The sequence below is a fragment of the Cariama cristata genome, unplaced genomic scaffold, assembly GCF_000690535.1.
Source record: "Cariama cristata isolate BGI_N322 unplaced genomic scaffold, ASM69053v1 scaffold8800, whole genome shotgun sequence".
Lineage (NCBI taxonomy): Eukaryota > Metazoa > Chordata > Aves > Cariamiformes > Cariamidae > Cariama > Cariama cristata.
The window spans coordinates 2,918-13,091 of record NW_009592931.1 but is presented as its reverse complement, the minus strand read 5'-3'; the positions used below and the strand labels follow the sequence as shown (position 1 = coordinate 13,091).

At 49.3% G+C, this 10,174-nt stretch overlaps 1 protein-coding gene across 3 annotated transcripts in view; it reads right to left on the bottom strand.

Moving 5' to 3' along the window:
• The window catches only part of ARHGEF6 (Rac/Cdc42 guanine nucleotide exchange factor (GEF) 6), a 24,563-nt gene extending 15,007 nt beyond the window's left edge, over positions 1 to 9,556 (bottom strand). Inside the window, exons 1-7 of one of the 3 annotated variants that reach the window (XM_009702765.1) lie at positions 9,425 to 9,556; positions 8,808 to 9,009; positions 6,082 to 6,152; positions 4,512 to 4,606; positions 2,853 to 2,948; positions 1,881 to 2,003; positions 428 to 566 (exon numbers count right to left, since the gene is read on the bottom strand). In XM_009702765.1, the coding sequence (XP_009701067.1) occupies positions 428 to 566; positions 1,881 to 2,003; positions 2,853 to 2,948; positions 4,512 to 4,606; positions 6,082 to 6,152; positions 8,808 to 9,006 (723 nt within the window). In that variant the 5' untranslated portion in view covers positions 9,007 to 9,009; positions 9,425 to 9,556. Of the gene's footprint in view, positions 1 to 427; positions 567 to 1,880; positions 2,004 to 2,852; positions 2,949 to 4,511; positions 4,607 to 6,081; positions 6,153 to 8,807; positions 9,040 to 9,424 lie in introns of those variants that run through there. The other 2 variants (XM_009702841.1, XM_009702690.1) reach the window with 2 other exon arrangements.
• Positions 9,557 to 10,174: the final 618 nt, after the last annotated feature.

Sequence of the window (10,174 nt, the reverse complement as noted above, 5' to 3'; positions counted from 1 at the left end):
GCCTCGGGCGAGGGGTGGGGATGTGTGCCCCCGAGCTGCAGGAGCGAGTGGCCAGGCATAGGATCATCAAAAAATAATAAAAATACTGATTTATTACCCGCTGTGCAAATAAATACCAGCTCTAGCCTGACCCTGAACTCTGCTTTTACTTGTGCTGAAAATGGCCCATCTTTGAGGAAGGGCTGGGGTGGAGAGCAGGCAATGCCTTCCCACAACACCCCCCAGACTCCTCCACTGCTTTCCCACTTTTAATCTAAAAGGTAGATAAAGTCCCACAGAGGTCGGACACCTCCTTGGAGGGGTGGTAAGTACTTTTAGCAACGTGGTTCTCAAATACCAACGGGCAGAAGTGCCTCTTGCAGCTCGGGGGGCAGCTCTCACAGCATCAAGGGGCACAGCCTGCCCAGCAGCCCCACATCCCACCTACCTCCATGTGCCGCTCCAACTCCTGCAGCAGTGTCACATATTTATCCAGCCTCAGGAAAGGTTTGCTGAGGCTCGTGGTTAAGATAAGAATGCCTGGGTTGGCCGCACCCTGGCTCTCCATGAACTTCTCCAGCTCATCACTATAAATAGAGACAACAACAACAAGAAGGAGGGCTCGCCACTGCTGAGGGCTGTGTTTTGCTGCCTCCCACGCTCTCCTGATGACCGGGGCTCGGCTCCAAGCTGTGCCTTTTTAAAGGCAGCCCAACCTCATCTCTGAGCACCCCCTGCCGCAAACCCAGCAGGGCAGGCAGGGAGCTGCAAGCTTCCAGCCAAGCAAGACCCTGCTCCCCGGGGATGCAGGGCAGGATGCTGCGCGGTGCTGGGTGTGTTGGTGTGCACGGCCTCTGGGGTACATCGGTGCCGGCAGCTGGTCCCTCGGCACAGGGCCAGGCGTCTGGTGCACAGCGTGGGCTGCAGAGGCTGGTGCTGAGCTGGAGGATGCCGCAGCAATGCGCTGGGATCCTGCTGGGAGCCATGACGCAGGTGTTAGCGCTTACATTGCTCCAGAAAGCATGGCTTGTGTGTGTCAGCACATTTACCAAAGCTGATTCTTTGCTTGATTTAAGAAAAGGGGTCAGACTGAGGAACCACATGAATGAGTCATTTACAGGAGTCAGGCCTTTCATTAGGCTGAATTAAAGCTGGATTTCAGCAGGTAAGTAAATATATTGTGAGTTCCCATTACAGAATGGAAAGACTTAAACAGTATGGCCGGGGTCCTGCCTTTCCTATCACTGCAGGGAGGACAGCTAAACTGCATTAGGGATGACACAGTTGCAGCCTTTTGGCTTGGCGTGCTCTTTAGCATGACATAACACAAATTCCCATGGCTACTCAAGTGGGACGTGTTGAAGAAAGATGTTATTGCTGTGATCTACCAAAGGCCCTGGGAATCAACCATTTGGTTGAATGGCAGCTCAATTAATAAATTGGGTAACTCTGGGTGACTTGATGACTACCCTTCTTTTACAACGATGTGCCCCACACCATAGTGCCACAGGGGAACACACTCCCACCTGCAAGTGCATGAGGACTTCAGCAGTGGGCCTGAAACACCATCTGGGTCCTTTAGCAAGTAACAATCACAGGAGATGCTACTGCAAGGGCTGAGGTCACCTCTGTTTTACCCAAGGTAAGAGTCCTGTATGTGCAGACAGGACCTGTGAGACCAGCTCTGAACACAAGCAGCATGAGTTATCTCTATGCTGGAGCTGAGGGGCTATGTTGAAGAGCCCAAAGCCCCAGCAGTTTTCCCAGCAGCAGGATCCCATGTTATCCCCTTGCTCTGTTGTCAAAATACAGGTTAAAAGCCATGCCAGGCCAAGTATTAATGATAAAAGTAACTTTTTAAAGGAGGGATTTCAGTCTGAATCTCCTTCTCCATCACTCACCTGTGTTGCGTGAGGACATTGACTGCCGACGGGTGGTTAGCACAGTACGTCAGGTACAGGGAGCGGAACTGGGGCATCAGGTTCATGAAACAGCCTCCCACACGCTGCTGGTTCTCAGGGAGCCTATGGACACCAACACACCAGCCACAACATTATGCATCTTGATCTGCACCCTGCAGCTACGGCACTCTCAGGTATCTGCCCAGGAACCACCCGCTGCACAGGGACATTCCCAGGTCACTGCATAACTGCAGCACTGAGCAAAATCCCCACGCCTGCCACTTGGACAGGAGGAAGAAGGAGGTTCTCAGATGGGTCTGGGTTTCTGTGGTGCAGACAGTGAATATCACAACCTGTTATCACCCTGGGACAAGGTGTGACCCAGCCTGTCCTGTCCCACCAGCAGAGCTGCAGCTGGGAAGCTGTAGCCCACTGTGGCTGATGAGGACGTGCTGGAAAGAACTGGGTGCAACACAGGGGTGTCTGGGCTGCCCGTGAATATGACAGAGGAGAGGGAGAGAGAAAAAGAAGCCACAGTCTGAATACATTTCCAATATTGAGTCTTCTCCCCATCTCTTTTCAGCCCTTCCAAAGGAGAGGCTGGGCTATGAATATGTCTGCCAGCATCCCCGCAGGAAATTGTCACCTCTAACAATTTGCTCTTTGCTCCCTGGCAATCCCCATCTTCATGCCTGCCAGATCTCCCACCCTGCATGTGTCTGCATCTTTGGTCTAGGTACACTTTCACATCAGCTCTAGTGACACTCTCATTCAGCAGGTGCCTCAGTCAGAGTTTCTTCTACCTTCCCTCCTGCCAAAGCACTACCTGCTGCCTTTCTTCAATCCTGTTATTTTCTTCTATATTTAACACGTCTAAGAGCAGCCAGGAGGAACATTAATGAATGTGTCTTTCTATTATTTTTAGCTGCAGTTTAACAGCTTAACAAACTCAGTGCTACGGCATGAACTTACTTTGCAACTTCTTCCAAGGCTTGGTTCAGTGTTTGCTGAAATGCAGAGATTTCTTCCACATTTCCCAGCAATGATGCGATGTCCACGGCGCTGAGCCTAAGAGAGTCAAATTGTCAATTAGCATCAAAGAGATGTTGCTGTCAAGAGCATCCCTATGGTATTTGTAAGTGGTCCTTCCAAAAAGACCCAAGAATTTATTTCCCCGGATATACCATTGGACATGGGAAAACACAAAATCCATGATCTGTGAGCTACAGACCACAGCCTCCCAGAGAAGATGTCTGCTGTCAAGGATTATCTTAATTGGATTTTAATCACTTAATCACACTAATCTTCTCAGATGTTTAGCTGTCTAATAGACACAGACAGATGGGATTTCAGCCAGGAGTGGGGAGGGAGGTGTGTGCACAGTCACAGAGACAGCTTTGTCTTCAGGGATTCATGCTGTGGGTTTCCCTATGGGAGGTGGGTCCTACAGAGCAGCCCCTCGGGTAAGGGTTGCTTTGTTCCTTGAGCAAGGTTGGATTTTTCCTAGTCAAAGCTAACGTGTCTGCTTCCATCATCCTCAGAACCATCCTTACAGTCATTCCCGTACCACCTTCATTTAAGTCATTTCCCGCCTACAAGGCTGAGTGCATGAGAAATTTTCACAGCTGAATATATCTCACATGAAGATTTGAGGAAGGGAGGAGAGATTTAAATACAAAGGCCTGAAGACACCACTCTCCCATCTCTCTGGACTGGATGATGTCTTAACATCTGCCCTCCACCTGCGATGCCCCAGGGCTGCCCGGTCCTCCTGCAGCATGCTCAGCCAGAGGGACCCCAGCCCCAAACACAGCTGCATGGACAGGGTTGCTGAGATGGCACCATTTGGAAGAGATGACTGTAAATCCAAAGCGATAAGCAGGAGGTGAAGTTAACTGCACCGGGTCTTTTATGCAGGGTGAAACTATCGATAGGAATCTGCTGATAGGCACCAGCACGCTGCCCGGGTAAGGACAGGATGGCGTGTGCTCCCTTGGCACCACACTGGCCGGCACGGATGGAAAACAAACCGGCTTATTTCCACGGGTTAAGCCCTGACAAAGTCCCCCAGTCGCCCCAGCGTTGCTCAGGCCATGAAGGATGGCAGCATGCTCTTCCCGAGCATGGAGGTACTTAATGCCGATGGCTGTGCAGACGGGGAGACAGGGGAGTCACTTCTTGCTCAGCAGCAGTTTGGATTTAGCGAGAGGCAATCTAACCACAGAGAATACGTCTTGTTGCCCGTGAAATGAAGAGATGACCAGGAGATGTCACTCGGGTCTGCGAAGTCGCAACAAGGCAAATTACAAGGGGAGAAGCCATGCAAGGCATACCGTTGGGAAGCATGCACGCTGGGACAGCCACACACGAGCTTGCAGGTGGGTTTGTAACAGCCAGCCCTCTACCAGATGGAAATGCCCATCTCTAACACAGCCCAATGCCTGCACAACCACTGAAGAATAGGAAAGAGTAGAAATGTGTACAATGTGGACTTTTTTTCTGGTTCACAGAGAAGTTGTGAGGCTTTACAAGAAGAGCAGTAACAGTCCCTAAACATTCAAAAGCAGGAAAGTAATGAACTATAGTCGATTTTACAGGGTTCTCTCCATCTCAGATGCCTTTATATCTTACTTATCATAAGACTGGAGGGGTCTTAAGTAAGTTCCCAGAAGTGACTGTAGTTCCTTCGCATAATCTCGTTCTGTTTCCAGAATATTTTGCAACACCTAGGGTGAGAGACAGAGCACTGAGTAGATCTTTGTACTAGCGACTAGTCAAAGGAACATGACACCAGCTTCCAAGTGTGGAAAAAAACAGAAGTGTATTTTAAGTCCATAAATTACATTTGTCAATGCAGAACCCAGAACTCTCAGGAAAGCCCTGAGGGGTCCAACTTGGGGATTTTACTTTGGAAACTGGGGGAGGCCTGGAACGCAGATGTTAAGGGCTGCTCCTCCTTCTTCTCTGGCAAAGCATGAATACAATGTCAGTTCAGACCCGAGTTTAGTATTTGACGCCCAAGAGGCTCATGCCTAACCCTGCATGCATCACTGGCTGCCAAGGTATGCAAACAAATGATTTGTGCATGCATCCTGGGAGCATCGTTTGCACGAAGGCAGGCAACAATTTTAATGCAACAGTGGCCGGATCAAGGATGGCTCCTGCGGCACCTCAAGCCACGATACAGCTCACCGGCCACTTCAAGGATGTGCCGAGTTGGGTTTGGTCCTGCTAATCCATCTCAGCAGCAAATTTGACTCCGGCAGCAGGGCAGGCAAACCCACTGCCTGCACTCTCCCAGTTAGCACTCAAGTTTCTCAGTGTGAATCAGCTTTGGAGACAGTGGAGCTGGTTCCCAGCTCTCTGGACATATTGTTTCTGCTTTGCTTTGCTTGAAATATATTTAGACATGCTGATGAGCACGTTTCACCTCCAGCACTGAGAGCCAGGGACGTTCACATGCAGGCATTTTAACTCTCTCACATAGCAGAGTTCGCTCTAGCCTGGACACAGCAGGAAGGTACCTGCTCTCCTTTGCCAGACCTCACCACTCTGGTAGCAAGATGGTAGAGGAGGTCATGTTTCTCCACCCCTTCTGCAGCCACAGTTCATAGCCTGGCAGGTTGACCTGCTCCAAAGCCAAGTCCAGGTTGTGGGCAAACATAACTTTGACCTGCTCCAAAGCCAAGCCCAGCCAAGCCAGGCTGTGAGCTGCGGTGGCTGCCCCTTCTCCGAGGGCTGCAGCTGCTGGCAGAGGCACAGGGCAAGCAGCTCGGGGTGTAACATCTCCAGCCAAACCCAAGAAAAGAATGATGGATCACAGCCCTAATTTGGCTTGTTTCACGCCGTGACATTATCTCCCCATATTTATCAACAGGAGATAGCCCGTAGTCAATGGCAAGGACTGGACCAGAGACATCGTGCCTTATTCCCCAACACTGATCTCAAAGCTGCCACCTCCGCTATATTATCTCAGTCTCTGACTTTGAGTCTCTCCTTTTGACATCATGCAGCAACTTCCATTTGTGGTTTATTGTCTCGATAGCCTTGAATCAAGGAAATGGCAACAGCTGCATTTAAATACAGAGTCACATCCCCAATTGTTACAAATTGCTTCAATGATTTCTAAGGCAAGGAGCCAGTTCAGAAGATTAATAATACGCTACTTATTAAAATGTACGATCAGCACTTTAAAACTTACCACAGGGTAATAATTCTTTGTCAGCTGAGTGCTTTCAAGTCCTTTTAATGCTTTGGGAGAGAGTGGTTTATCTGTACAAAAAAATACATCAATAAATTACAGTGCACGTCTGTCATTATTCCAGCAGGAAAAGTCACTGCTGCATCATGTCCAGCAAACATAACTTCACCCCTGTGAACACAAACTTCAATCACAGGGTTTGTTTGCCTGCTTCAGAAAAACTAGGAGGAAACCGAAGGCATGCACACCACTGAAGGCAGCCGAGTGAGGTGCACCAGAAGCACTGCGCAGCCTCTGCCAACTAACCTACAGGTTTGCTCTGAAATCCCTGGCAGCAGCCCAGTCCCTGGCACTGTTTGGAGCTACAGTGTCGCTTCACCCGGCCCACAAAACTTGGGTTTTAAAACCAGGTGTCTCTCAGAAATGCTGGATACAGTGCTTTGTTCCAGGTGATTCACAAGGCACTTGAAGCCAACACCAATCAATATGCTGAACCCTGATCCCCGCAGTCATTTGTGATGCAAAATCCTTTTCTGAATGAAGGTAAATTTGAATAAAAAGCTCCCACAAACCTGGAAGTCAATTCTCGTCGTCTTCCGCATTTGCTAAATCCCTGCGGATGCCTCCAGCATGGTACGCGTGTGCACACACAAACACACGCGCACAAGTCCCCGTACCATTTTTCCTTCCCTAGAGAAGCCCCTTCCTTGCCAGCAGCACAGCTTTGCCAGCTCTCCCAGCACCGCAGCAGCACCGTTACCCCTCCGGACTGGGACAGGTCGGCAGCGCAAGGCTGCACGGCCGGCCCTGGCCACGCTGCACACCTCGTACCCAAACACCTCTGCATCGTGCGGAGCAGCCGGTCTCTCCTTTCTCCCTGCAATCACTCACAGAAGGCAATTACTTTCACACCGATAGCAGGGGAGAAGCTTGAAATTGATAAATTCAGCCCCTGGAAACTGCAGCTTGATGTATTATCTAATTAGTGCCCTTGTAGAGTTTCCTGTCACTTCCAGCTGGGAGCTCTGTGCCTCATTTAAAGACTTGGAGGAGCTTTGCTCCACGCAGCTAGTTATTTCGACCCAAAGGGCATGCTTAGGACATGGTGGAGGTACAGACACTGCTGAAAAACAAGTAACTCCATTTAGAGTGACAAGTTTCACACTTTGGAGGTGAGGAAAGCAGCTCCCGCTGGCTTGTGGCAAGGGTTCCCCCGGGGCTGCAGCCCCCCGGTAGCGGTCCTGGGGCAGGAGAGGGTTAGCTGATGGTCCCTGCATCCATCATTTGCAATATGGCCACGTGTCCTGAGTAAGCAGAGACCAGGGGAACAAACCCTCCTCCCATGTGAAATGGGTGCTGCAGAGAGGATCTGGAGGGAAAAGCTCTTCAGATAAAAAAATCTGATGGGTTCCTGTATCAGGATCAATGAGAGATTCACCCTTTGCTTCAATGAGGTGCCAGTGTTTCATGCAGCTCCCATCTGATTTTCCCCATAGGACTGAAGCATGCTCTCCTTTTTTTAAAACATTTCTCTTCTCCGCTCCCTGACTTAATTAGTGATTCCTGGGTTGTGCCAGACAAGCCTTCAATCTCTGCTGCAACGTCCTGCTCCAGCTCAGACATCATTTCCCAGAGGGAAATAGTGGCAGATGAGATATCCTAACAATGATTTTTCCATTTAGAATTAAATAAAAAGTGGCCTAATTCTGAGCACTTACTCATTAATTTTATTCTTCTCTCCTTTGCTTTTTTATTTGCAAGTGTGGGAGCAAGGATGTCTAACAGGGGTTGTATATTTTGCAGCCGCTTTGCAGATCACTGCTGACATCTCACAGTGTTTGAGGCCAGGGTTCATCCTGAGCCACAAAACCAGCACCAAGCACAAAACGGGTCTCTGTCAAGGGTAAGCCCTCAAGGCACATTAAGGAATTAAGTTGGATTTTGTAAAAAAACAAGTTTACTGTCACACAATGGCCTTGGAAGCACAACGGGGTGAGCTGCTTGAATGGATATGTCAGGCTACAGGGCAGATAGCCAGGGGCATGCTTCATGTCATTACTACCCCACGTCTGGTTAAAATCACATCACAGAAAATGTTAAGGATGCTCAAGACAAAGCCCAATAAAGGCAGATCTCATCAGATGCATCGTCCCCTCCCTCTTCCTTTCTCAATATCGCAGCAGAAGATGCATCTGGGAGAAAACGTACTCTGTGAAATCAGCCATCACTACGGACAAATCCAGAGGACCATTCCCTGCGGCCATATGGTTTTTGTTGGCTTCCTCACTGCGACCATGAGCACCCATTCCACCACTACCAGAAATGGCAGGATCAAATGCAAATACATTGCCTGACTGAGGTCTCTAACAAAAAAGCTAATTCTGTGCTCAGACACTGGAATGACCTAGCAGCTCCCCAGGACAAAGGGGACCCATGCAGCCATCTCCGGCCTCGTCCTCCGGCAACATCCCTGCTCCTGCACTGCTGGGGCTTGGGAGAGCAATAGAAAGGCACGATGTGCTGGGGAAGAGGGTGAAGCAGCTCTCAAACAACTCATGCGAAAGACTAGGCTTTACCCTTCTGGCCTCATTCAGCCTTCCATTAGCTCTGCTGCTTTAAGGACACAAACGGTCCCTAATAAATAGCAGCAATTTCCCAAAGGCACAAGGATCTACACTGCATTATACTGCTGTCATTCAATCAGCCCTTGAAAGCAATTTGCTTACCGGTGGATTTGATTTCTCTGACGTAGTTGCTTGGGAACCAGCCTGTTTTTCCATTCAAGGTCCCTTCCCACCAGCCCCCTTCTTCAACCCGCGTGACATAAATAATGTCTCCTTTGTTAACGGAGAGTTCATCCTCATTGGTCTGCTTAAAATTGAACCTGGCCTTTACCACCAGCTGATGACTGCCATTCTCGGTCATCTCCTAAGGAAAGAAACATGGAAAAACATCAGTAAATAGTCTAAAAAGGCAGAAACCACTAGGACAAGCCATTGTTCTTCTTTGTTATGACAGCTGTTTTTCCAGTATTGCTCTTTATAACAAGCAATAATGTCTTGCTTTTGTGTAAGCACTCCCGCCGGAGGACCACAAGGTCTCTCCCAAGCATTAATTTAGTTTCACAGTGCAACGGATGGCAGATAAGAATCACTCTCCTCGTGTCACAGAGAGGAGAACCGCAGTTTGGAGAAGGCATGAGACTCTCCAGCCAAGGCAGCAAAGCTGTGAAGGAGATCAGAGGAGAACAAGCCCCTCTGGCGTGTTCGACCCAGAGGTACCAGTCATACCCCTCTACCCCCACAGCCATCAAACCCTTGATGAGATGTTAAATAAAGGTTACCACAGGTTTGGACTGTCTCCTTAACACCCTCGCTGACTGTGAAGCTGTGCCGTTGGAGTCAGTGTGGGGACCTCCAGCCGCAGAGCTAAGAGACGATGGATGTGAACATCGCCCTTTTGACGGCTGATCTGGTGAAGCAAAAACAACACCTGAGTTTTACCCAACTGTCCCTCATCCCTCTGCATTACAGCAAAGCAAATAGCAAAGCCCATAAAGAAAACAAGAACAGGACACAACAGTTGAAAGAGCATCTATCAGAGCAAGATAGCAAGTGCACTGCATCTCCAGTGTGGATATTCCTAGTCAGCGGTGAGGATGGTTTTGCTGAGCTGGGTAACCCTTCCATGACGGAAGAAGCTGAATTGGATCCTGAGGTACTCCTAGGTTATGCCACCTCTGCAGCCACACATCCAATCGCAGTATTTTTTTGAAATCCCCCTTAAAACTGTAGAAAAATAGAATACTCCTCAGCTCAATGCTGCCCAACTGGGAATGTTTCTAGGATCTGAGTAAGCACCATTGAAGGTGTTTCAAAGTTTAGCTCTCAAGTGAGTGCTCTTAGATCACCTCTGCAGCTGCAGCGTAGGCTTCCTCGCTGAGTGGGGAATGCTGAACAGCTGGTCAACACAATCGCTTCTCTATTTAGATAAGTCCTTCTGGGTTTATTATACAGCTGAAAGAGGCTAGGCACAGGACCGCTGCCATTAGCCATGTGAGAGAGGGATTCAGATCGCGCTGAGGAAGGACAGG